The 25,739-nt window shown below is 45.1% G+C and overlaps 1 protein-coding gene and 1 long non-coding RNA gene across 5 annotated transcripts in view; one reads left to right on the top strand and one right to left on the bottom strand.

The window, feature by feature from the left end:
* Pdzd2 (PDZ domain containing 2) overlaps nt 1–25,739 on the bottom strand; it is a 234,053-nt gene that overhangs the window by 9,823 nt on the left and 198,491 nt on the right. For all 3 annotated transcript variants that reach the window (XM_027936223.2, XM_071612636.1, XM_071612637.1), the window contains exons 14-22: nt 24,054–24,135; nt 22,546–22,580; nt 21,652–21,808; nt 20,130–20,932; nt 16,967–17,111; nt 7,388–11,429; nt 6,432–6,549; nt 3,004–3,105; nt 2,092–2,362 (exon numbers count right to left, since the gene is read on the bottom strand). In XM_027936223.2, coding sequence (XP_027792024.2) covers nt 2,092–2,362; nt 3,004–3,105; nt 6,432–6,549; nt 7,388–11,429; nt 16,967–17,111; nt 20,130–20,932; nt 21,652–21,808; nt 22,546–22,580; nt 24,054–24,135 — 5,755 coding nt within the window. The remainder of the gene's footprint in view (nt 1–2,091; nt 2,363–3,003; nt 3,106–6,431; nt 6,550–7,387; nt 11,430–16,966; nt 17,112–20,129; nt 20,933–21,651; nt 21,809–22,545; nt 22,581–24,053; nt 24,136–25,739) is intronic.
* Nucleotides 1,265–22,023, top strand: LOC117794754 (uncharacterized). 2 transcript variants are annotated; one of them, XR_011707636.1, is made up of 3 exons: nt 1,265–1,296; nt 4,557–11,888; nt 20,450–22,023. It is a non-coding gene; the product is annotated as an uncharacterized lncRNA (long non-coding RNA). The 2 variants fall into 2 exon arrangements; XR_004618620.2 differs by having other exon boundaries at nt 20,443–22,023.

The following is a 25,739-nucleotide window of genomic DNA, read 5'->3' as shown; positions in this document are numbered from 1 at the left end:
AAGCAGAAATCCCCAGAAAATACTGCTCTTGCCAAGCCCAGGGCTTGATGGTACGCATCTTAGTGAGGATGGAAGTAACACTTAGGGAATCAAATTGGATTTCCTGCTAACCCTGAATTCTGTGCCGCAGAGTGTCACCGTCTGGTACTAAAAGCAGCAGTACCAAAGTGCCTGGCCTCACATGAGGGCTGTCATAATTGACTCAGAAGCTCCCTGGGACTGAGCAGGGCTTCCTTCCTTGCATCATGCTCCTATGAGGGGAAATCCTGCCTCCAGGCACGGCTGCCTTCACTGGCATCTGGCTCCACAGTGGAGAGAAGCGTTTCCATGGTTACACCTCCTCCATTGCGAGGAACTGGCGCCCACTCTGTGCTAGTTTGGAGAGGCCAGGCTGAGGTCCGAGTAGGAATTGTAAACTCGCCTTTTAATGATTCTTCTGTGCTGTTCCAGCCAAGGATATTAGAGTTGAGTGGAAAGGTGCACTTAGTTGCTCGGGAGGCAGGGGAAGGACCACAAAGGAATTAAAGGGCCCACTTAACCACATTTGTTAGGGCGGAGGCGGAGCTAGCTAGCATCATCACCTTTGAACATAAATCATTATTGCGGCTTAAAGCCAAAGCACATGGTCTGAAGGACATTTACTAATACGGGGAGTGGCACAATTTTTCAATAGGTGACTTTACTTCCTGTTAAACAGAAAAACAAAAAACCCATCCAGGGGCGCCCTGCCTCTCAGAATCACTTGGAACATTAAAGAGGTGCTGATGCCAGGTCCCCACTCCGTAGCATTCTGATTTCATTGAGGAATTTTCTGGACAAAGCTTTCCAGGTATCTCCAATGTGCAACTTATCATATCAGGCCTAAATCAGATGCTGTCAGTGTTTGCCAAAAAATAACTGCATAGGACCAGGGAGCCCCAGGGCAGGGAAACCCCAAAGAATAGCAATGAGCTTCAGCCCTCAAGGTGCTGACAGCTGGATAATGCTGCTGGGTCTGGTTCAAGGTCAGTGGTCTGGAGGTGCTACAGAAATACTTCAGGATTATAAGTGATAATAAGATGGTCTTCTCTTGAGTTGTAAATCTCAAAAACTCTGGAAGCTATTAGGATTAAGTGCCAAATGTTTCCTTTGATAGGTTGAATCCCCAGGATCCCACTGAAAATACTCCAACCACTGGAGAGTGCTGGGGCAAAGGTGAGCATCAGTCTGATGAGGAAGGTGTTTCCGTGTGTTGGGAAAGGTGTCAGCTCTCTAGGAGTGGAAAACAGAAGAGCCACTGTGTCGGAATCTCGACAGGTAGAGTTTCTCATTTGTTCAATGGAATCAAATCCATTTTCAGCAAAATCTTTACAGATTGCTCAGGCCACAGTGAAGCCAAGTTTAGCAGAGACATTCAGCTACCCTTGATCATCAGGGGGAGATGCTGAAAAGAAAGCAAAAGGCCCCTCCCAGAAGGCAGTGGCCTAACTCAACTCCAGTAGATCTTGTCTGCCTTCTGGACTAGAGAGAGGTCATTCCCAAATGCAGAGGCGGAGGACACTGGGTGCAGTGCTTCTCTGGAGGCTGAAATCAGCCTGTGGTCAGAAACAAGCGTACTTGGTGTTGAGGCAGTACCTCGCAGAGGGGCACAGAGAATCCCTTGTAGCAAATACTTCTCAGCAGATGAAGGCTGCAGTCTGTTTTCAAACACAAAAACATGTTTGCTCTTTCATTTCCTTATGTTCTTACAAAACAGGAAAAAAATCTCAACCTTGATGTTTCCCAGGGACAAATCTCATTCTTGAATTTCTCCTTCAATACGGATTTTCCCTGTCACAAGAATTCCTTGATTTTACTTACCAGCCACTTAAGTTCTAACAAAGAGATGTAAATATGATGGTGTCTCCTTAGGATGTTGAGAGAAGCTGCCAAGTAATTTTCAGCAGTGTGGCTTTCACTACGGAGTTTTAAACAAAATTGTTTGTAATACTTCTTTTGCAGGAAGCATCCCCAAACACTATATTTCACTACATTCACTTTTTCTGATTCAGGAACTGGCCATTATTTTTTTAATGTCTAACCAGAATGCTGGTTATTGAACTGATATCTTACCAGTTCCAGGCTCCAGAGACATGGTCTTTCTGGAAAGCGAACCCTTTCCATTGGCCATGGGAGGCTCCTGCCTGGAGGAGGATCTGGGCTGTTCATTCCCTTTCTTGATGACCATGAGGACATGTCTGTGCAGCTGTGCCTGATGCAGAACCTTCAAGACGTCTCCGTGGGCTAAGCCAGCCAACGAGGTGCCATTGATGGAGAGAAGGAAATCCCCTCGGTTCACAGTCCCTTCCTGAGAAGCCGCCCCCTGAGAAAATACCCTATGGACCTGGAAAGGAGAAAGGAAAGGGGAACAAAAGCTAGAATCCATTTATGACCTCCAGGGATGGCAAGACAGCAACTGCTACTCTGTAGTGAAGACAAGTTCCTCATGACAAGTTTTCTTATTCATGACAAATATTTAAGTTGATCAAAATCATTCAGTGCGGGACGTGGAATTACAAATGTCAATACCAGCACATATTTTTTACTCAACTTCTTGTTAGTGTCTAATGTGTGTGGCATCCGTGAGGCAACAGGAATACAAGGACAAATGAGACCAATGAAAGTGGCCTTCATGATCTCGAGGCCTCTGAGTGATAAAATATCTTACATTACTATTCTTTGGAAAGAAGTGATTTTATAAGTGAATTTAAGTTAGGTCAGTTGATCCTCAGGTTTTTCTAGTGCTTAAATAAGATATTTAGGCAAGTTATAAGGATATAGATAACTGTGCTTATATGTATTGACATGTGGTCTATACATGTCAGTCATATGTCAGTCTTCTTTGTCAATGAAAATACTGTGAACTACTTCCTCCATGTTTCCATTTCTGTGTAAGTAGTAGCTAACACAACTCAGTAGCCTTTGAATGTTATAATCAGAATCTGTGTCCTGTTCAATCTGTATCCTAATGGCACTGTCACTTACCATGATTGATTTTGGCTCCACATCTGTCCCTCCTGCCACACTGAATCCCAAACCTGAGCCTTCTTTTTTATTCAAGACTATGAAGCAAATATCTTCTTTATTCTAGTCAAGAGAAACAGGAAAACAATTTACTGTATATTCCCAGTGCCAAGAATGAGACGCTCCAACTTAAATCCTCCTGTAGGTGCCCATCCCAGGCCTCAGTGATTCCCTAGCTCACACAGAAATGTCAGAGAAGTCCCCAGGTCAACCTGCACCCCTTCTGGGTAGTGCTTAAGTGGAAAGTTCTGAGGGTCTATGCTGCAGTTGTGGAACCCCTGGGAAGGTGAACATGAACCAGGATGTGGGCAGGGGCATTAAGCATTCCCACGTTTTCAAGCCATTTGAGGCACCAGATTGTATCTTCCTAAATCTGATTATAGCACAGACTTTCACCTTGAAGGGAATTCCTTATTCTAGAATTCTTTACATCTACATTTAGCAAAGCCAATTTCAACAGCCGCAAAAAAGATTAAGTGACAGAGGCCTTGTGTTTTATATGCTCACTTCTGGCACGTTCAGTTACTAGATTTCAGGTGCAAATTAACTAGCAGTCCTAAAATACTCAGAATATAAAAAACAAAGTATGTTTCTGGGGGTGATGGTGGACACCTATAATCACAGTGACTTGGAAGGCTAAGGCAGAAAGATCCCTAATTTCTGGCCACTGCAATTCAGTCAGACCTTGTCTCAAAACAAACCCTGTAGTTCAGTGGTAGAGCACCTCTGGGTTCAATCCCTGGGAAGGAAAGAAGAAAATACCTAAAAACTATGTTAAAACTAATACTCAACTGATATTGAGACTAAAGCATTCTTAGTAGTATCGTAGGACTAAGTACCAGAAGACTGTCCCTGTCTCGCGCATCCAAAGATATTTTTGGAATAAAAGATTTTAAAATAAATAAACTGGCTGGGCTAATTATTCTGAACTTATTTCCTTCACCCACATGTGACATGTGATTCAGCAAGATTTTAAAGATCTGCATTGTTCTTTTTTCTTATGAAGTGATTGATAATCCATCACTTCAAGGTGTTCTCAAATATAGCACTAGAACAAGTCTAAAAATAACCCTTAAAGATGGATTTGATGAAAGAAAACAGCTGAGACAGAAGACCAACTCTATAACAGCAAGGGAGAGAACCTGGTAAAAGAAAGTGTTTGGTCCTGTTAGGAAGTCACAAGGGCTAATTTCTAAGCATTTTCTCTCTCTCCTAAGAAGCTGATTTGGACCAAGGCACATGTGCTGATACCAGAATGTCCTTCAGCCATACCTGTGCCCAAGCACACATCAGTAGACAGAAGGATGTCTACTGGGCTTCTAAACAAAAATGGAAACACGTGGGCAGTAAATGATTTTTGTGTAGCTTCTGGAAGGTAAAGAAATATGAATATGGAATATGAGTATTTCCCAGGTATTTAACCACAAAGCGACAGAACATTTGAAGATAGAGCTCCTATAATGCAGTACTTGTTGTCACCAATATTTTAATTCATTCAAATTGTTTTTTTCCAGGGTGTGTGAGGATACCAGTGTGCTAGAAGCTGGCTAACTGGCCAAATTTTGCTTGAGAAGCTCAGCACAGTACCCCGGAAGCCAGATGAACCATGAAGTGCTCTTCAAGGCTTGGGTGTGCTGAAGTCAGAAGACCAGGGATGGTTGTGAGATGACCTCTGTCATCTCTCACAGCACCACCAAAGGCTGTGAAGTAGTTTTGTACAGTTCCATTTTTAGCACCTGCAAACCATACTCACTGGAAAAAAAACAAGGCAGAAAACTGCTAGTGTGAAGATGGCAGAATGAGGCGGTCTCTGCTCACCCCTCCTCTCTGAAATCAGCTTGGGAACACAATAAGCAAACAAGGGGGAAGGATGGGGGGGGGAGAGAGCGAGAGAGAGAGAGAACGCGCGAGAGAGCTGTATTCTGATGAAAGTAGGCTTGATCTTCAACACCAAGCCACACTGGGGATGTATATCAAACCAGAGGGAGGGAGGCCTCAGACGATGGCTGCAAGGGCAGCACTGGGCATCCTGTCCATAGAAAAAGTCACCACTTTATTTCTGGTTCCTGTAATGGGCACCTGGTGTATGAGGCTGGCTTAGACTGTTTTTCTCTTTCTCCACATTATCTAACACTGTAAATAAAATGTTCGGAGCAGAGGGTCCTGGCTGAGGGTGACCCCACCCTTCCCACCTTGATAGAGATCTGAGACTCTTCCTGCGTGAGATGCTTGCTTACTGTAATGACAAGTCCAAGAAGGCAGCGAGAGATGGACTACTTCCTTTCACTGAAAGTGAAAACTGCTTGGTGCCCAGGTGTTTCCTAACTGCACACACCCAAACCAGTGGGCTGAGACTCTGAGGGGAGGTGAAACTAAAAGGGTATCATCTCCCCTCTTCCCCCTGTGCTCACCATCCCTGCCAGCTTATTAGCTGCCAGAGCTGGCTAGGTGGGGTGGCATATGCCTGGAACCCTAGCCACTTAGGAAGCTGAGGCAGGAGGATTGCTAGTTCAAGGCCAGCCTGGGTAACTTACTGAGACACTGTCTCAAAAACTAAAAAGGGCTGGAGGTGTGGCTCAGTGGTAGAGCACCCTTGGGTTCAATTCCTAGTATGGCCAAAAAAAAAAAAAAAAAAAAAAAAAAAAAAATGGCAAGACTGTTAGATAATAAACCTCAAATAGCATCCTTTGGGTAATATTTTAATTTTTAGAACAGTGTTTGTAGATGAAGTTAGTAAGCCAAATACATTACTAGGAAAGAAAAATTTGTTCATATTTGCATTTTCCTAATATTCAACTCTTAGGTTTCGAATTTCTATGAACAGTCCTGAGAAGCTTTTATTCTTCAGAGTAGTATTCTATATGTGATGCCATCCTCTCTTTTGTTATTGTTACATCCGATTCATTTAAAGACTTTATTTGTAATTAGCTCCTTTGTCTTATACAGGGGTTCCCAAACTCCTAGGCCTCAGGATACAAGGAGGACTGTATTGGTGTAACTGTTTCTTTTACCTGCAGGTGGCGCCCTTCACTAGTTAATGTGCACAGTGAAGTGGCTGGAGGGACTTTGGTCATTGGAAGCATTTCACAGTCCTGCTTAGAAGCCCCTCTGCAGACAAACTCCAAATCTGGGGGTGGGAAAGGTGGTAACTTGCTACCAGGGAATTAAAATAGCAGTGACACCAATATGGCATGTGAACTTTCCATGAAGGTCTAGCTTCTGAAGCCAGCTGGCAGCAAACGAGGCAAGAGTCCGACTGAGATGTAGAATTCCCAGCCCAGCCAGGCCTTCCAGGACCAGACGCGCCCTCCTTGGCTGTCAGAGCAGGCGACGGGCACCTGGCCACTAATGCTGCTGCCGTTTTTGTGCACCCTCTGCATTTCACTCACCTCTGATTGTGCTTTCGCTTCCTGAATGAGAGTGAGGGTGGAAGATTTTGATCCCACCGATGACAAAACAGCCTGTAATCTCTGCTGGTCCCCCACTGAGACTTCAAGTTGATCCAAACTAAATAACAAGTATATTTTGAAAACATTAAAGGAGGAAGCAATTTTTCCATTTTCTAAGGATGCATTTGAAATGAATGCTATTCAAATATATGGCAGTTATTTTCTGAGGTGCTGCTGCTTATGTTTTCTTCTAGTTGTAACTCCCACTCCAAACTAAGGGCCCTGAATGCTGAGCAGGAATGTCCTTCACATTGACAATTATTGGGACAATTTTTGACAATACTAATAGGAGTGCTCTGGGTTCAGGGATTCCTCCAAGATGTTAGGGGATGGATACAGGGGTTTACTCTGACATGTAAAATATTTAATATGTAGGCTCAGGTGAAACATTTAAAATATGCTGGAAATTCCCATTGGACTGCAGTCACTTTCCACAGCCCAGGTTCCCCCCTGAGGTGCAGCCTTCTCTTCCTTCCCATCTCCCTTGCAGGTTGCTTTTGCTTAGTAAGTGCCGTGCCTGGGGAATGTGCTACTCGGGGCAGCATTTTGACAAACTCTTCCCTGCAGGCACTTGTTTCCCGTAACTATATTGAAAACAGAGGAGGCTAAATGCAATGTGGTACTCTGGATTGGATCCTGGAATAGAAAAGGGACATTAGTGGAATTTATTTAGCGGAATCTGAATAGACTTTGTAGTTTGGTTAATAGGATTGCTCAATGTTAATTTCTTACTTTCGACAAATGGACCGTGGTTATGTGGGATGTTAACAACAGTTAGAGCTGGGTGAGAGGTACATGGGAGCTTCCTGTACTACCTTGGCAACTTTCATATGAACTTAAAAACTATTCCAAAATAATGTAAGTTTATTTAAACAAAAGGGAGGGTAGATACTTACTTAACTGACCAGCTTTTTCCAGAAGGCAGGTCCTGGGTGGTTTTACCCACCTCGTTGGCTGAACTGGGTGCTGCAGGCTCACTGGCTGTAGGACTGCTTCTTCCTGGACAGGCCCTGTTTCCACCCTTCCCCGGACATGAAAGGGTGGCCGGTCCATCAAGGCCAGGAAGGCCTGCAGTTGGGGAGCCACTGGGGGAGCCCAGCGACCTCCTGGGGATGATCTCTAGCTGGGTTTTGAAGAGCATGGCGGAGGGCCCTGCAGGGTAGTCCTCGCTGCTGCAGAGCTTGTCAAGGTCGGGCATGCTCAAGGCTCTCAGTTCCTGCAGCTTAGAGCGGGACACAGGGGAGGGCTGGGCGTGGCGCACCGAGGACTTGTTCTTCTTGATGGGAGAGGCTGGAGTCACGGTTGGGGTGGGGATTCCCAGAGGAACAAGCGATTTCTTTTGGTCTGAATCTGGAACCTTGTTCCTGGTCTCTGGTGCATTCTGCCGGGAGACAATCAAAGTCATGCTAGACGGCGACTTGGTCATCGGTGGGAGAAGAGCACCGGATTCACTTTGGCTTTCGCTGCAGGAACTCAAGCTGCGTCTCAGTGACCTCGCTGCTGCATCACTTGGGTAGCCAAGGCTCCCTGAAGTGATGCTGCCAGATGACCGCCTGCCAATGGGAGGCTTGGAGCTTACAGACAAAAATGGGGATGCCCCGGACTTGGTGGTGGGCCGGTCAGAATTGGCCAGGTTCTCAAAAGACTTGATCCTCTGTTTCACAGAGAAAAATGAGGTAGATTCATGGGGCCAGTTCTGCTCATAGTAGTAATGCCTCCTGGTGACTTTGATTTTGTCTGTGACAAGGCAGCTTGTCTCCTGGACTGCGGTGATGTCGCCTTCCTCTATGGTTGGGACATTCTTTGACATTTCCTGCAAAGGCTTGACACTATATACAGCCTGTCCATTGGCCAGGCTGAGAATACTGCCTTTGGATGCCTTTGCCTCAGGGAGACCCGTGCTAGTTACAGGGACCTGGCCATTCCTAGGGGAGCGACCAGGGCTGTGCGGGGAATGACTCTCCCGTCCGAAATGGCTTGAGAACTGGGCTGGCATGGAGTAGGTCCTGGTGGCTGGCCTTGGGGTGAAGTAGGGATGGTCTTCCCCAGCAGGGGCCATTGGTATGTCATTCTTGGGCATCCGGAGGGAGTCTGACATCAGGCTTGATCTTCCCTGGGAGGGATCTGCCTTTTTAGCAGGCAGTTGAGGGGAGGAGGAGGAAGCCAGTTTGGCCACACTGAAGGATCGTTGCATTTCCTGCTCCACCTGGGGGGCAGGAGGCACGAGTGAGGATGGATGATTTGGGGATGATTCCACTGACTGGTGGAATCTGATTTTACTCTTCTCCTGACAGTTGCCCTGGGCCAAGAACCCTCCCTGTCTGTCACTTTCAGCAGGCTTGTCACCACATGCATTCTTTGGCATTCTTTCAGAAGAAATCTCAACTATTTTCAGCTGGTTTGTTCTTTCCAGGGGATCACTAGCAATTCTCTTGCTTCCTTTTTCACTGGTCCCCCTGGGTTGGGCTGCATCTGACACTGAGACCATCTGACTGGATGTGCGTGGCTCACTCTGTCTGACCCCTGCCAGGGACACACTGCTCCTGGACGCTGCGGGACTCACCAGCCCAGAGACAGCACAGGGTGCCTTGCCCTCTGGTCCACACCTGGGAGATCTGGGGGTCGCTGGGCAACCTCTGGTGGATTCTGAGTGGACAGCCGCGTGGAACCGGTTATACGTGCTTTGTTCAGGAAGCGTCTTTGGGGAGGTCAGGGGGGAAATGAATGTGCTGATGCTCGTGTCTGATGCGGAGGCCTTCAGTGACCCAGAGGCAGCCAGTGGTGGCCTGCTCTCCAGCACACACTGGGGAGCCTGGGGGGTGTCTGTGGTGTTTTTGTCATGTTCTTCTTGGTCAGCTATGTGAAACCGGTGTGACGCTCCCTTGGAAAGCATTCTGTGGGAGGTCTGGGGTGAAATTAAGGATTTCCTGTGGTCTGCCCCACCAGCCTTAGCAGGATTAGCAGCAGGGGCCTCAGAGCAGACTTTGCTTTTGCTTTTGATGCTGAGTCTCCTCAGCTTCGGGCCGCACTTGGGTTTCTGACAGTTACTTAAAAGTGTTTCCACCGAACCCTTTTTAGTTGAATCTTTATTTTCAAGATTGATTTTGAGCGGAGGAGGGCTATTAGGTATGGCAACCCCCTTTTTGTGGTTTGAGCTCAACATCTGAATTTTGGAGTCGGGACTTCTGGCTGGCATGGTGGAGTAGTCCTTCTCTGGTTTGCTCTGTCCGTGTGAACCTTGGCTATTTTTATTTATTTCTTTAAACCAGGCCATGATGGGCCTCCTGGAGATCATTTTTCGTTTCTGCAGCAAGTCATCCAGGTCTTGACTCTCCGAGATGTGTAGGTCTGCCAAAACAGACTCTCCGTTCTTTGGGATGTCCACACTGAAGGGGCACACGTTTTCAGTGGTGTCTGCCTTTGTTTCTTGTCTGTCTGGGTTTTTGTCATCCAGCCAGTCATGTCCCAGACCATTCACCACGTGAGGGGAGCCGAGCGTGACTGGTGGGTCGTGCCTCACAACTTTAGAAGGTTGGCCGTTCACTTCCATAGTTTCTTCTGCACGCAGAGTCCTGTGACTCTGTGAAATGCTCATCTCCGCAGGAGTTTCCTGCTCCTGAGCCCTCAGATCCAGGAGTGAAAACATCTGGGGAGAGTTTGGGCTGGAAGTGCAGGAGGCTCCTGGCAAGAAGGACGCTGTCTCGCAGGGGTCTCCCAGGGACTCGCTCAGCGCACTGTGCTTCAACGGCAGAACTTTGGCTAAAGCCGGGCAGGGTGCAGCCTGAGCGGGAGTCGTCGAGGGTGGATTGGGGTGACCATTCGTGGAACAAATTTCAATTTGTTCCTCCTCAGACTCCGTAGGATCTTCCTTGGGAGAAGACCCATGAGAACGAGGCTGTGACCAGCTGTCCCTGGTGGAAGCTTGTGGGGCTTCAGTGAGCGACTCGGAGTCGGAAGAGGAGTCCTCGGCATCTCCATACATGGAGGAGAGAGATGGCTCTGTACTGTCGCCCAGGCCTGACAGGGAGTTACTGTCTTCATGAAAGCTGCTAAAATTTCTAGAGTAGTTGCTCAGAAAGTTTTTGTTCACAGTAAAATGTTTATTGGGATTAATGGAATCTAAAACTGAAGGCTGGGAGGCCCACAGTGGGGCTGTTGGGGAAGCAGTGGCCAAGGCCTTCCTGGGGGACGATGTCTGGTCACCTGTGACTGGAAGGGCATGCTGGGAACTGCCACCTCCAGCTCCTGCCTGCAGCATAACCTGAGAAGTGCCTTGGTGACCCCTGCCTCCCCCTTTCTGAGAAGACTGAGGCCTCACTTCAGAAGCCTCTGGCTCCTTGATGAATCTGTCAATGTCTGTCACCAGGCTCTCTCTGCTCCCCAGTGGGCAGCAGTGCCCAGAGACCCCATCACACGTGTCGCTGGTCTTGTCAGTGGGCACTGGCAGGGAGGGGCTGGCCCGTGACACCCTTGCAGACACAGCATCTGTGACCTCAAGCAGAGTGGCCTCCTGGGGGGTCTCAGGGGCTTGGTCTTCTGAGGATTTGGAGCCCTTGCAGTGGGTGGCTGGAGTTCCTCGACTCTGCTCCCGGGATATGAGGTCTTGTGGCAGGAGGGCACTGGCTGGTGTTGCTTCCTCGGCCCCAGGTCCCACAACTCTGGGGGCAGCTGCCTTTCTGGTGGTGCCATGGCAGCTGGCCAGAGTCTTGCTGAAGTCAGGAGGGGTCACTGCCTTCTCCCCTGGCGGTGTGCTGCACTCGTGGGGGACCATCACAGCAGATCTGCCCTGGGCCTCAGGCTCCAGGAGCCTGGGCAACACAGGCTGGCCAGCCTTCTCAGGCCTGCTGACTTGCCATGCATCCGTGGAGGTCTTGCTGAGATCAGGATGGGTGGCCTCCTTTCCTGGGGAAGGGAGCAGGGCCGGAGGGCTGTTTGGTCCTGTGTGGAGAACAAAAAGTGGAGTGGTAGAGAAGATGAAGGGGCAAAGGGAGGAAAACAGAAGCCCTTGCAATGAAAAGAGAACCATAAACAATCTCAGCCTTTTTTCTTTTTTTTTAGGAGGACATTCCACAGCCTACACGTGGGCCTTCTTGTCTGTCTGTTTTTGTCTCTCAAATTACAGAGCGCTCACATCCAGCAAACACCACACTGCTTCAGCCGCCCCAAAATAACTCAGACGAGCTGGCAGGATGAGCGTGTGAGCCTGCCCATTTTTCTCTTTCTTGGTGATTTCTGAGGACGGGGGACACCAGAAATCCTTGGGTTTCTTTACACCAGCTGCTCTTTGACAGCAGAAGCTCAGGAGGAGTGGAGCAGTTGTTCTGTGCGATGCCTGAGATTTGGGGTGGACTCGGCAGAGCCTCGCATCTCACCCAGTCCCAGCATCTGGCCCATCAGGTGAGGGTTGTCCCTCAGGCTGTGAGACGGGAGGGACAGGGTACAGCATAAGAAAGTCTAATCTCTGAATTTAGAGGCCTCCTTTTAGCTTAAGAGATGCTACCCAGAGACAGATGCTGTGGGTGGGACTCAGGGCTACGTCTACTTGGGGCCTTGGCACGTCTTGAGGCTCAGCACAGTGGGGCTAGAAGGCTGAGCTATTGCAGGAAGCCTCCACGGAGCGGGTAGGGGCTGGAGGGGTGCTCACGAGGACAGTTTGGGCACAGCGATGGGAAGGAAGGTGAGAAAGGCAACGGAATGAAAGCACAGAGGTAAGAAAGCATGGACGCTCATGGTGGCAGGAAACGGGGTACTTAAGTCACTCATGGGACATGTTTCAAGACCCACGCTATCCTGCAGGTGGCTCCTTGGAAAGCCCTGCATACTCTTGGGCTAATCTATCCACCTCTGGTACATAGCACCTGGCAACGGGGTTGGTGGGGAGATTGGCATAAAAAAGAACCAGGGTTAGCAGTTTTCTTGGGGTCATAGGTCGGAGTGCAAAGCTCAGTCACATGAATGCTCTTGGTTTGAGAACAGTCATCTACCCCAAATGTTACATTCATCCCTCATCTCTCACATAAAATCATCCTAACTGCGCTTTCCCCCCTCCTGAAGTTCCTTTGTGAATAATTATGAAGTAATTGTTAGGACTTAGCACTACGAGTTTTTCCAGTAATGAAGGTTGGCACCATGCTAAGAGTCCCTCAGGCACTTAGTTTTCCTCCCAACACTGTGGGGAATGCCCTGTGACCATCGGCCTGGGGCAGACGAAGATGGAGCTGCTGAGTGGTTCAGCAGCATGTCAAAGGTCACCGTTCACAGGTGATGTAACTGGATCTACAGCCACGCTGTAGACTGAACCCTAACCCTGTGGCCTCTGTGTTGACAGCATGTGGCAATAGCAAGTATGGATCTCTGAGACAGGCACCGAGATTCCTGGATCCTCTGGGGAGGCCAGGGCCCTTCAGAGAGCCAGATCCAGTGGTGTTCTCTGCTCAGCCTTTCCTGGACTCCCAAAGCATAATTTTCCTGCTTTTACTAACACCAAATACAGGGAGCAATGAGACAAGAGGAGCAGATTGAGTTTTCAATTTCAGATTCACTCACTGAATACACCCCTCCCAGGCAAGTTGTGCAATAGCAAAGTGTGAATCTTGAAGGGTTTTATTTGAGGGAGATTAAGTTACGTGCAGGCAGCCTTATATCATCTTCCAAAATAATGCTTCATTTGGAAACTCCCCAAATGCCTAGTAATGGGCACAGCCCTGGGCCAAAGGCCCAGGAGCTGTCACTCATGGTTTGTAGTGTGGAAGGACTTGGGGACATCAGTGTAGCTTCCTCACTCAAGAAGGCTGCATTTGTGCTGCTGTGGAGGGGCTAGGGCATGGGACAGGCTGCAGGGGACTGTATTGATCACACAGGCTTAGGATCAGTCTTGTCACCCCAGCAGACTGCTCAATTATCTTCTGTCTGAGGCAAAAAAAGGTTGTTAGGTACAGGTGAACACTGGAGTACTTTGTCCCCCCCTACCCCAAGAAACAGCATAGGACTGTGAGTGATATATTTTACACATACTCATGTATGCACAACAGGACTAAAAGACTAGATAGTGGGCTGGGGACATAGTTCAGTGGTAGGGCACTTGACCAGAGTGTATGAGGACCTGAGTTCCATACTAGCAGCATTCGTTAAAAAAAAAAAAAAAAAAAAAGATGCATAGCAAAATGTTAATAGAGTTTTTTCCCCACCCTGGGGCTTAGATGATTTTTATGCTAACAATTTCTCTATTAACTATTATTTTCTCAGTTTTTAAAAATAATAATCATGTATGCATTTCATGAGAGTTATTTAAAAATTTAGTGGCAAACAAGGACTTCTACACTCCCCACACTGCTTTGGGCTGCCTCTTCCTCCTGGTTTCTAAGAGCTACCCACTAGGGGTCAGTTCCATCTGCCTGGGCTCAACGTCAGACCTCCCCACCGGTACATTTGCTTGGTTGGCCGATCACTCCTGTGTACAATAGCAAGTGGATCTTTATTCCTTTCTAGAAAGTTTCTTCGAAAAATCATGTTGTTTGCATGTCTGTGTACATGCATGTATCCAACTGCATGTATATTATATTCTAGGCAGTGAAATATGTGTATTTTTCCTTAGAAAAATCATGTGCATAAAATTTATTGAGTGTATATTGTATACTAGACAGGCCTCCAAATGTTATCTGTGAAAAACTTCATTGATTCCTCCAAAAAACAAAAAAACACCCCTAAAACCATGGGGTGGGCAACCTAGGATATGAGTGACTTGCCCAGGGTCAATTCCCTGGTCAAACTTTGAAGCTTGGACTTGAACCCAGGGAGCCTGCAGGTGGTGCCACAGGCTTCACTATCATGCTGCACGTACATTGTTTTGGAATCTTAAAAAGGATTAAAAGAAAAAAAAGGTAAGGTGTTCCTTCTTTATCAGTTAAGCATTCTGGGATCTTTACATAAAAAAAGAATATATTTTGAAGAATATTCTTCCTACATATTGAAAAGTAGCTAAGCTACTTATAATCAAATGAGAAGAAAGCAAGCTTTGATTAACAGTCAATTTCTCGGCAGGACCAACTTTTTGACTAGGAAGGAGAAATAGAAATCCACAAAAAGGATTCAGAAGCTCTGATAAAATTGTAGGGATGATGCTATCTACCTATCTATCTATCTATCTATCTATCTATTTATTTGTTTTTATTTTGCCATGCTGGGAATTGAACCCAAGGCTTCACACATGATAAGCATGTGATCTGTTACTGAGCTACATTCCCAGACCTTTTTTATTTTATTAAGAGATATGGAGCTAGGTGTGGTGGTGCACACCTGTAATCCCAGTGGCTCAAGAGGCTGAGGCAGGAGGATCATGAATTCAAAGCCAGCCTCAGCAAAAAGTGAGGCACTAAGCAACTCAATGAGACCCTATCTCTAAAGAAAATACAAAAATGGGCTGGGGATGTAGCTCAGTGGCTGAGTGTCCCTGAGTTCAACCCCTGGTACCTCCCTGCCTCCCCTCTAAAAGAGACATGGAGACAAGGTCTTGATAAGTTGCCCAGGTTGGCCTCAAGCTTGCGATCCTTCCTGCCTCAGCCTCTTGAGCAGCTGGGATTAGCAGTGTGTACCATCAAGTCTGGCTTGGGACCAGGTAAAATGTGTAATACTTCTCATACACCCCAAAAGCCTAGAGGGTGCCAGGGTGTCACTATAACTCAACAGTCAGTCCTCATAATGAGGACCCTGACATTTAAGAATTGGGTGATAATGGGTATCATGAATTATATGTTAATTGAACATAGCACAAATACTAAGTATCGGTTCCTGGCACAGTGTTAACTGGTTGCTCAGTGAATGCCCAGGAGACAAGTTGCTCCTTTCTCAGGGCTCATCATCTCTAGGGAGTCCAGAGAGGGGGAGACAGGCGAGCACCCACACACCTGCAGTGGGAAGGGTCAGAAGCTGTAACACACAGGGAAGGCAGTTCTTCTGTGGGGGGGAAGTGGGGAGGGGTAGGCTTGATGTCTCTCTACATGGAATATAACCCAGGAGAAATTTACATGCAAACACCCACTTATTTAAGTCACAAACGCACAGAATTAAGGAAAACGTCCTCATGTGGAAAGAGAAAGGAGAGGATTTCTGCATTAGGCTGGTGATTAAAAAAATGCCCCTTTGTTGCCCCTCCCCTTCAATTCCAGAGCAAACGTCCCTTCCAAGGAAACTTCCAGAGGATCCTTTTATAGAATATTCACTCTTCAAATGGGTGGTTGATGCTGGCCTCAGATCAAGCATTCTTTTGAAAGGTGACCCCGAGGGCTTCCTCCATATAACTTATCTTCCCTCAAATAAAACCCCTTAAAGCTAACACACTTTGCAAAAGTCAGGCTGTTAATAAAATTGGTTTTTCACATTGGGTCAGTGAGTGAGTGTGAACCGTAAAGAACAGAAACCAGGGTAACAGCCTCATCCACAGGAGGACAAAGAGCCACAGATCACAAAGCATCAGGGACCTGTATTTTTTCTGTGAGTGGCCATCAAAATATCGGGAGGATATTCTGAGTTTCCAAATTTTTTATTTATAAGGACAGCCCTACCAAGTGGGGCTTCTCATGTCCCTCTTCTGCCATAGTTGCTCACCAGAGAGCAGGAACTGCAATAGGCAAAGACTCTCTGGTGGCAGCTGCAGAGGGATTGCCAGCACTTCAGAGGCCCTCCAGCGGTTCTCAGCCACTGAGAAAAGTGTCCCCACCAAAGTGCAAGTTTAAAAGACAAATTTGCAACTTCCACTAAAAAGGCTGACAAGTTATTGAAATTCACCCTGACTAGAAACATCTCATTCTGCAACATTATTCTGGATGACTACAAGATGCTAGGTGGTCACATTGATTTTGACACGATTTCTGCTTCCACAACATCACTCCATCTCTCATCAACACTTTTTCCAATATTTGTTTTTTTTTTACTTTCCCTGGTGGAGGTTTTTGTCGCCATTCTCAGTGCACTTGATTTCACATAAGCAGTGTGTTGAGATTCTGAAGGGTGGAAAATCCTTGTGTTTTATCTCATGTCTCATTTGTGACACATTTTTGGGAAAATAGTACTGATGCCTGAAAATGGATGCCATCGACATGGAATTAAAACTATGAAGTTAGAATCCCAGCGGCTTGGGAGGCTGAGGCAGGAGGATCTTGAGTTCAAAGCCAGGCTCAGCAAACGTGAGGCGCTAAACAACTCAGTGAGACCCTGTCTCCAAATAAATATAAAACAGGGCTGGGGATGTGGCTCAGTGGCCAAGTGCCCCTGAGTTCAATCATCAATACCAAAAAAAAAAAAAAAAGGTATAAAGTTAGACACAATGGTCTAGTCAAATTGTTAAGTGAAGGCAGCATTTAAACATCATAAATTCGCATAAGAAGTTTTCCCCTCCTCAAAATTATCCACTTGTAATACTTTTATTAGGGTGTGTGCCTTGCTACTTTTAAATTTAACAAATGATAAATTAATCTCACCAGTCACAGGCTGTTGCCCCCACTCTGGTGCAGCTTCGGGGGGGTTCTCTGTGAGATGTCCGGGGTCAGGGTGACACAGAATACTGGCTGGCCCACAGTCAATCGGGACACATCCATCCCCAGGGGTCAGCTTCCCCAGAGGTTCCTGGTACAATTACAACCACAAGTCACTGCTGATGGCTTTCAGGTTTTCTGCATCATAAGACAACATCATACAGAGCAGAGGAGAGTGGTTTGAGAAAAGTCAGAAGAGGCTGGAGTAGGAGCCAGGAGATCTGGACCTGAAAAGAGCGTGGTCTTGTTCCTCTGACCCAAGACCCAGTTTCCTCAGCTTTAAAATGGGAATGATAAGTCTCACTATGGAGGTTTTTTAATTTTTTATTTTTTTGTAGTTGTGGATGGACAGAATGCCATTGTTTATTTTTATGTGGTGCCGAGGATTGAACCCAGGGCCTCACACATGTGAGGCAGGTGCTCTGCCTCTGAGCCACAGCCTCAGCCCTCACGATGGGGTTTTAAATAAAAGATGCTTAAGTGAGAATAGCTATAAAATGGCATATAAAAGGCTCCCGAGATGGAAGGCAGTATTATTATAATACTATTTAGAGATTTCCAAGACTGTAAAGTCAATTCCTTAGCTTAGTAGTGAGGGAAACGACAAATCTGGCTAAATGAAACTGACATTTTAATATTTTAAGATTTCTCTCAGGCCAAGTGTCAATGACTTTATCCTGCTTTCTTCTATCCTACTCTTCGTTGAGGAAAAAAAAATTTTTTTTTTGAACTTATTAGAAAGTTAAATCGGATTTATTTGGAATTTATCTACTGAATTTGAGTCAGAAAGTGGCCCAAGGGTGGCGGCAAAGAAGAGAAGTGAGAGGTACAGTGTGTCCGAGCAACTCTTGTAAAAATTCATTTTTTTAAAATGTCAATTACCAGGGGAGGGGAACCTTCCTAGCATTTAACTCCATTCAGGTTCAGTAAGGTAAGGTAAGTGTAAGGTAAAAGCAGTGGCAGAGTTTTGGAATGGGACAGAGGTGGCCGTCACATGCACCCACGGCCATTGAACTGTGTACTTTAAAATGGTTAATTTTACATTATGTACATTTTGCCTGAATAAAAAGAATTAAATAAAAGCAATAGAAAACCTACTCATCAAAGCTTTTCTCTGGTTTTGATTTTTTAAAAATATTTTTTAGACATTGATGGACCTTTGTTTTATTCATTTATTTATATGTGGTGCTGCGAATCGAATCCAGTGTCTCGCACATGTGAGGCAAGCGCTCGACCACTGAGCCACAACTCCAGCCCCCTGGCTTTGCTTTCAACTTCCAATATTTGAGGATACTTCAGAGCAATGCATTCTATTTTTTTGTATATCATTAAATTAAATTTTGGAACAAAAAGTTTTGTGAGAAAAATTCTTTTGCATCAGTTTTAAATGCTGCTCAAAAGTTCTTATTGAGAATATAATTTCAAAAGTACAAAAGGCTCTTATTTTTAATAGATAGACATCATTATGAATAAAAATCCTGATCTGGTGTTCTATAGTTATCCAAAACTGATTATGATACTTTTTGAAAAAAATGGAACATACCCATTGTTTAAACATTATTTTATAAAATATAGGTTGGAAAAAGAAAAAAACCAAAACTCCTGCTGGTTAGAGGTAAGATATAATTTGAGGGGAAAAAAAGATGTATATTTCTACTTTTTAATTTATTTTACTTTTGAGGCTGGGGATTTAACCCAGGGGTGCTTAACCACTGAACTAGATCCCCAGCCCTTTTCATTTTTAATTTTATGGCAGGGTCTCACTAAGTGCTTAGGGCCCCGCTAAGTTGCTGAAGCTGGCTTTGAACCTACAATCCTCCTGCCTCCACGTTTCAAGTCTTTGGGATTACAGGCATGTGCCATGACACCCAGTTTTTGTTTTTGTTTTAAATAGGGTTGGAAAAAAGGACTTCTGATCTCATATAGTGTTTTTGATTTTTCATTTCTGGATCTATTTACATGTATTTTTACATAAGCCAATTAACATCTTCAAATATGGCCTGATTAAGTCACCTCAGGTTGTTTGCTCAGAGATAAAGAGAAATTATTTATGTTGAGCAGATTAATAAACAACATTAATTCCTCTCTCCTTGTTAAAGAAGAGGTATATATCAAAATATAAAAAAATGAACAATTTGATAATTCTAACCAAGTAGTAACAAAAAATTAACTTGCATCTAATGTGGGTGCATTATATATTTCTAAATGATTATAACCCCCCTTATTCACGTGACATAATAATAATCAAGCTATAGTAAGGACCACTCATAACCTTATCAGTGGAAGAGAATCCCCGCGAACATAGATTTGGTGGCTCCCCCAACTCCGACCTGACCAGGCAGACAGCACCAGCCCTGTTTTACAGCCAGAATGGAGGCTCAAAAAGGCTCAATAACCCTGTAATCCCAGCGGCTTGGGAAGCTGAGGCAGGAAAATCGTGAGTTGAAAGCCAGCCTCAGCAAAAGCGAGGTGCTAAGCAACTCAGTGAGACCCTGTCTCTAAGTAAAATACAAAATAGGGCTGGGGATGTGGCTAATGGTTGATTGCCCCTGATTTCAATCCCCGGTAACCACCCCCACCGCCCCCCCCCCCCCCCAAAAATAAAAAGACTCAGTAACTTGCCTAAGTAGTCACTCAACTTATACCACTTAGTCAGTGGAGCAGTTGGTACCAGGCCCAGGGCTTTGCTCCACCCACACCATACTGCCTTTCCATCCTCCACTAGAGGCCCTGTGTACAGGTAAGGGAGCAATCGCTTTTAGCTGAATGACCTCAGGACTGATGACCTACCAATATGCTAATAGGCTCCCATTAAATGAATGACTCTCCCGAAAGATATTTCTCCTGTCAACATCTTTTTTTTTTTTTTTTAATATTTACTTTAGTTGTAGATGGACACAATACCTTTATTCTATTGATTTACTTTTATATGGTGCTGAGAATCGAACGCAGTGCCTCACACATGCAAGGCAAGTGCTCTACTACTGAGCTACACCCCAGACCAGCATCCTTTTTGTTGAGGTGGATTTCCCTGTGCTTACCAACAGAGCCCCTATTCAGTCACACAATATTCACTTAGATTCAAAGTAACCAAGAGAAAGTCAGTTACCTCCTTGGCAGTTCCATCTGGTAGAAGACCAGTGACAGTCTCTTTGAAGGCAGTGGCCTGGATTTTTACGTCCTGACCACATGGTCCATCAGCCTTGTCAGTCAGGGACTCTGTCTCTGAGCAGCTGGACTCTGCCTCGGGCCTCTTGCAGTGTGGGCTGACCCTGGCCACTGGTTTGTGCCTGGACATCAGGTTTTCACTCTTCTGGGGGGGAATAGGGTTCTCTGTGCTCTTCACACTCTGGGTATCTATATGGACTTTGTATTCCAATTTGGGTGAACTTCTGGATCCTGACAGTTCCTTTCTTCCTGAGCCTCCAGGGCCATTCCTTGGGACCTCTGCAGAACCCAGCAGGCTGGTTGCCTGGGAAGCAGCATCCACCATACCCTCTGGAACACTCTCCTCCAAGTACAACGAGCTGCCCAGGAGGGGCACTGAGGAGGCCTTGCTGACCTGTGTTTTCTGGCGTTGCTCCTCTTGCTTGTTGACATCCGTGATCTTGGGAGACGTCACCAAGGCATGCCTAGAGTGGTCTTCTGTCAGAGGCCTGCTGGGACCTGGCAGGGATTCTGGGAGGGAAACGCAGTCACCTTCTCTGCTGAACTCTTCCTCATCGCTGCCATCGTTGGCGTCGTAGCAGCCCACCCTTCTCTGGCGGAGCAGAGGGTTCCTGAGGACCTGTGGACTTCCAGGAAGACTGGCTTGTCTGGCAACTGTCACCTGCTTGTGGAAGAGCCCAGAGGTCCTCTGGCTTCCCAGAGACACAAGGCTGTTGGCCCTGGCTTTTCCTGGTTCCTTGTGAGCTGGAGGAGGCAGAGAGAAAAGTCAAATGAAACCAAGTTCCTGAATCTGGCCTGGTCTGATAATAGAATCCCATCACAACACAGGAGCATTTGGCGGCATTCACAACTGCAGACACTCAACCTCTGACCCCTGGACACCGTGCTTAAGTGACATGACGTCTTAGGCTCTATTCAGAGTGGATGGCCAGCCTATGGCTCCCCTTTTCCTTCTGGTATCCCCCACCCTTTTATCCCTAGCCCTCTGGATAATTTAACGTAGACTGTGTGCTGTCTGGAGACAGAGACTTGTAACTCTTTGATTTCCATGATGTCTCACAGGTTGCTGGGGTCCAACCTAAATGCTGCTGTGGATAATTCCTCTCTAGAAGGAATTATCCAATGATGTGTCCCCCATACCTGGGCCTTTCCATCACCTGAGGTCCCTCCATCTGCCTCATGGGGTAGCCAACCTTCCCCACCTGGGAATGGAGTCTGCACTCAGCCCATTTACTGTCCACTTGAGTGGCCCATCATTACAGTGGCTGCATCTACCAAGAGTAAACTGTGTTTAGTCAGGGTGGAAAGATGACCTCTGTTCATCCAGAGGCATGCTTTCCAGTTCTCCATTCACATTTTAGCACCAGGGAAGTTAAACCACCATAGCCTCCAGTGGAGAGGTGCAAACTAGCACTTGGTTATTGGAATGCAGAGCCCAGGGCCCACTGGGGCTTCCTGCTTACTGGAGGAGCTGGGAGGCAGGCTGCCGTCCTCAGAGGCACTGCAGCTACTTCCTGGGTGATCCTCATCCTCAGAGCCGGCCACCATGAAGTCTGACAAGGGGCCCTGGACATCGTGGGCGAAGTACTGGGAGAATTCAGATTCAGAAATAAGGGAGTCCTGTTGGAGAAGAAAATGCTGGATGTCTCCGCTTTCTCAGAAAATGCACCAGAAGCAGATTATTTGAAACTAATTACTTCCTATCTTTGCAAGAACACTTTGTTCTAATCCACGGTCATTCAAAACAGCTGTGATAGTAAACGCCCATCTCCATTTACTTTTCAGAATGGCTAAATTAACGATTACAGAATAAAAAGGTGACTGCTGTTGCCAGACCCTGGTTTTAGAGGTTTGGGGGTGGTGGTGGTCACATTTTTGGCAATGATCATGAAAGCCACAGCAGTAGTTTATCAACCATCCCAGGAAACACACTGGAGGAAGGGATAAGAACACAGAATGAAATCCCAAGCCAACTGGCCCAGCCAATTGATTGGGGGTGGGGAGAACTCTGCGCCCAGATCGAGTGGGATTTAGAGATGTTCCACCATTTCCTTAAAGTCACAGGTCCCCCAAAACTCAGGCCTGCTTTAATATGGAGCAGTTTTTTAAAAAACTACTTTTAAAACTGCAGTTCTGGTTCTTTAATTTTATTGCTCTACTCTTTTCCTGGATGAATATTTAATAAGTGAAAGACACACTTGGGGATTTGTTCTCAAATTAGCATGGTTGCTATTTCCTGTAAAAAGTGACATAAAGGACTCATGGGCAGAAATATGTGCTGGGCACTCTGGCTTGACTTAGGGGCTCCTGGTTAGAGTCCTGCTGAGCAGGGTAGGTAGTAACATGTCTTGACTCACCTTTTTGGCAAGAGAGGGGCTCTTCAAGGGAGTACCTGCATGGGGAAGAATTCACCGTATTGTCAAAACGATGAAGTTCAAATCACTAAGAGGCTCACACACTTAACTAGAAAAGGAGGCACCAAGCATATTAAACAAAAGCTCCCTTTGCTGCCAGGGTACAGAGGGACTGTGCACATAGGTAGATGCGTACAGTCTACCTGGGTCCCTGACTCACCCCATCCTACTTCCCAAGACTCTGCTCATGATCTGAGCCCTGACTCCAATGTTACCTCCTTCCATAATGACCCCAGTTAGAAGTAATTTCTTTCTCTGAATTTTCAAAGTCTTTTAGACAACACACCTCCATTTCCAGATACACAGGAAATTTTAGTGATGAGTGGATGTATCTCATCTGCCTTGCTCGACTATTTCACAATTGGTACAGCAGAGAGGTTGACTGGTTGGACCCCCAGAGCTGGGCATTGCACCTGCTGTCTAGTAAGTGTTCATTGGTATCTGCTGAATGGGTTGAAGGATGAATGGACAAATGAACATCATTCAAGAAACTTAGGAAAGAACTAGGGAGAGGGATGGATATCTATTTTAATTTTTAACTAAAGGATGAAAAGCTCAGAATTTAGATTTTAAATTCTATGCCACAAGCAAAAGCGATTTAGGGCATATGGATCATGCTTAATAAAATCTTTTCTAACTGATAGAGTGAAATGTTGGGATTAAGAGACTGCAGCTTTCAGGCAGGTCAGAATAATTGAATGGTTGAATAAAGAGTCTATTATGGCTGAGTCCACTTCAAATATATTAATTATGGATGCAAATAATCAGGGTATTTCATGGTTGCCAAAAAATATTATGCCTTACTTTTTCTCTGACAACCAGTAACTCATATTTCAGTTCCTTTTCCCTCTGGGACATCAATCTGAACATCAGTAAAATCTCCAGCTCAGAAATGTTTGAAGAGTCTCTTTAGGTTTCCATGCTACAGGAAACATTAGTTTTAAAATGCAAGACAATGTTCTAAATTCATATGAAACTCCTGGCCACTCCTTCTCCGCTTGAACTTTTTTCCACTTACAAATCATGATTTTTGCTGCCTCTGTTACTCTCTGTACATTAAAACTTTTTAAATTCATATAAAGAAATCTCAGGCTTTTAGATGAGTAATATGCTGCATCTATCAAATTACTCATATTTTGGTATCATCTTACTTTCATCTACAGCATTTTGGATGAATCGTGTATAAATACATGAAATGCTGTTAACTCACTTTTGCAAAGTATTTGAGAGTAGTACAAGAAGCATGCATGATTAGATCTTTAATGAAGCACATTAAATAACTGTGGAAAGAAAAAGTACCAACTAAGAGAAAGCACTAGTTCTCTCTGACAGCTACTTTCACCAACCCTGATAATTACAGAATCCAATACTATTGCACTGGGGAGCGCCCCCTGGGTGAACTTAATGAGACACTCTTCTGAATGTTGAATGAAAATGTGCAATTACAGTACCTAAGCCAGGAGAGGAACTGGCCTCTTTGCTCTCCTGATAAGTGCTGCGTGCTATCACTTCATCCATTTCCTGCTCGGAAACCTGATTTTCAGCAGAAAGCACAAATTAGATGGTTTTATTTATTTATTTTCCCCCAATAAAAGTAGCTGAGACCAGAGTCCAAGTTGAATGCAGATAAAAAAGGCAAATCACATGGTCAAAGATTATGACCATCCTCTGAAGCAATAACTCTGGACAGTAAGTACAGTTGGGTTAGTGGGTTGTTTCAAAGAATGAATGTATAATAAGACCTTCAACTTCCCAAGCTCAGGTACCATGCCATGACTGCATCTTCTCTTTCTAGAACACTCAATCCAATTCTTTCTTTTAAACAATTTTAAGCCTACAAAAAATGAAGACCAGTACAAGAATAGTACATTCTTCACCTTGATTCACTAATTTTTAACAACTTGCCACATTTATGTATATGCCCTCTCTTTGTATGCATGCATGTGAATGCACACAGAGTCACAACTTTTTGTTAAACCAAACGCAAGTTGTAGACTTTATGATCTTTCACTTGTAAATATTTTAATGGGTAACTCCTAAAAATAAGGACTTTCTCTCAGATAACCATGATACTATTGTCTGATTCAGGAAATTCATCCCAGATGACTCTTTAATTTACATGTCATATTCCAATTTCTGTCAAAATGTTCCGATACCATCCTAATTTTAGAAGACCTACTCTGAGTGTATCTGTGGGTTGCAACTAGTTCACAGAAAGTCTGACACCAACCTGTGGTGACATAAAGACTGTAATCTGGAATGCAAATTAGAACCCGGCTTGCTTCATCAACGAAGTCTTGCCAAGGGGAAAAATGTCAACTGAACCAAATGGCATGTACAGTGAGGTAACTGGTTTACATCCTGGTGCAAGCTCTTCTTGTTTCAAACCTGTGTGGGACCATCATGGATCAGCTTCTCTGCATAAGAGTGCTTTACAGAAAAATCGTTTTTGGCAATTCAGAACATAATCCATTCGAGCTGTTGCGCATCTTTAGTCTTTCTTAATCAGAAATTGTTATGAGCTTTTCTTTGTCTTTCACGATACAGATATTTTGGAAGAAACCCAGGCCAACCCAAACCCTCAATTGGGATCTGTCTGATAGTTTCCTCATGCTTAGATTCAGATTATGCTTTTAATTTTTTTTTTTTTTTGGCAGAAAAACTACAAAAAGTTTCCTTCTCAGCACTTACAGAGGTACTAAGGGTCAATGTGTCTCTTAAATGGTGATGATAACTTGAATTTCTTTGGTTAAGATGCAACTTGTCAGATTTTTCCACTGGAATGTCATTAATGAGTAATCTGTGAGGAAACAGTTTGAGACTGTAGATACCCTGCTCCTCAATTTATTTTTACCCCACGATTTTAGTGTTATCGATTATTCTTGCCTGAATCAATTATGACCAACTATTTTGTAACTGAATCAACTATTTTGTAACTTTTCTATTCCTTCTATATTTGTTAGTATTATTATAGATTTATGGAATTCTTTTTTTTCTATCAGTTTTTCTCCTTGTCATTATTCATGGGAAGATATTTTTAAAGCATGACATATACTGAACTATGATACCATTTCAATTAGAAAACTTATAGTTTCTTTTTTTAAAGGTAAGAATACTTCAAACTTAGAGTGGTAATT

Source organism: Marmota flaviventris, chromosome 5, assembly GCF_047511675.1.
Source record: "Marmota flaviventris isolate mMarFla1 chromosome 5, mMarFla1.hap1, whole genome shotgun sequence".
Lineage (NCBI taxonomy): Eukaryota > Metazoa > Chordata > Mammalia > Rodentia > Sciuridae > Marmota > Marmota flaviventris.
The sequence above is the reverse complement of the archived record's forward strand: the minus strand, read 5'-3'. Positions and strand labels throughout refer to the sequence as shown.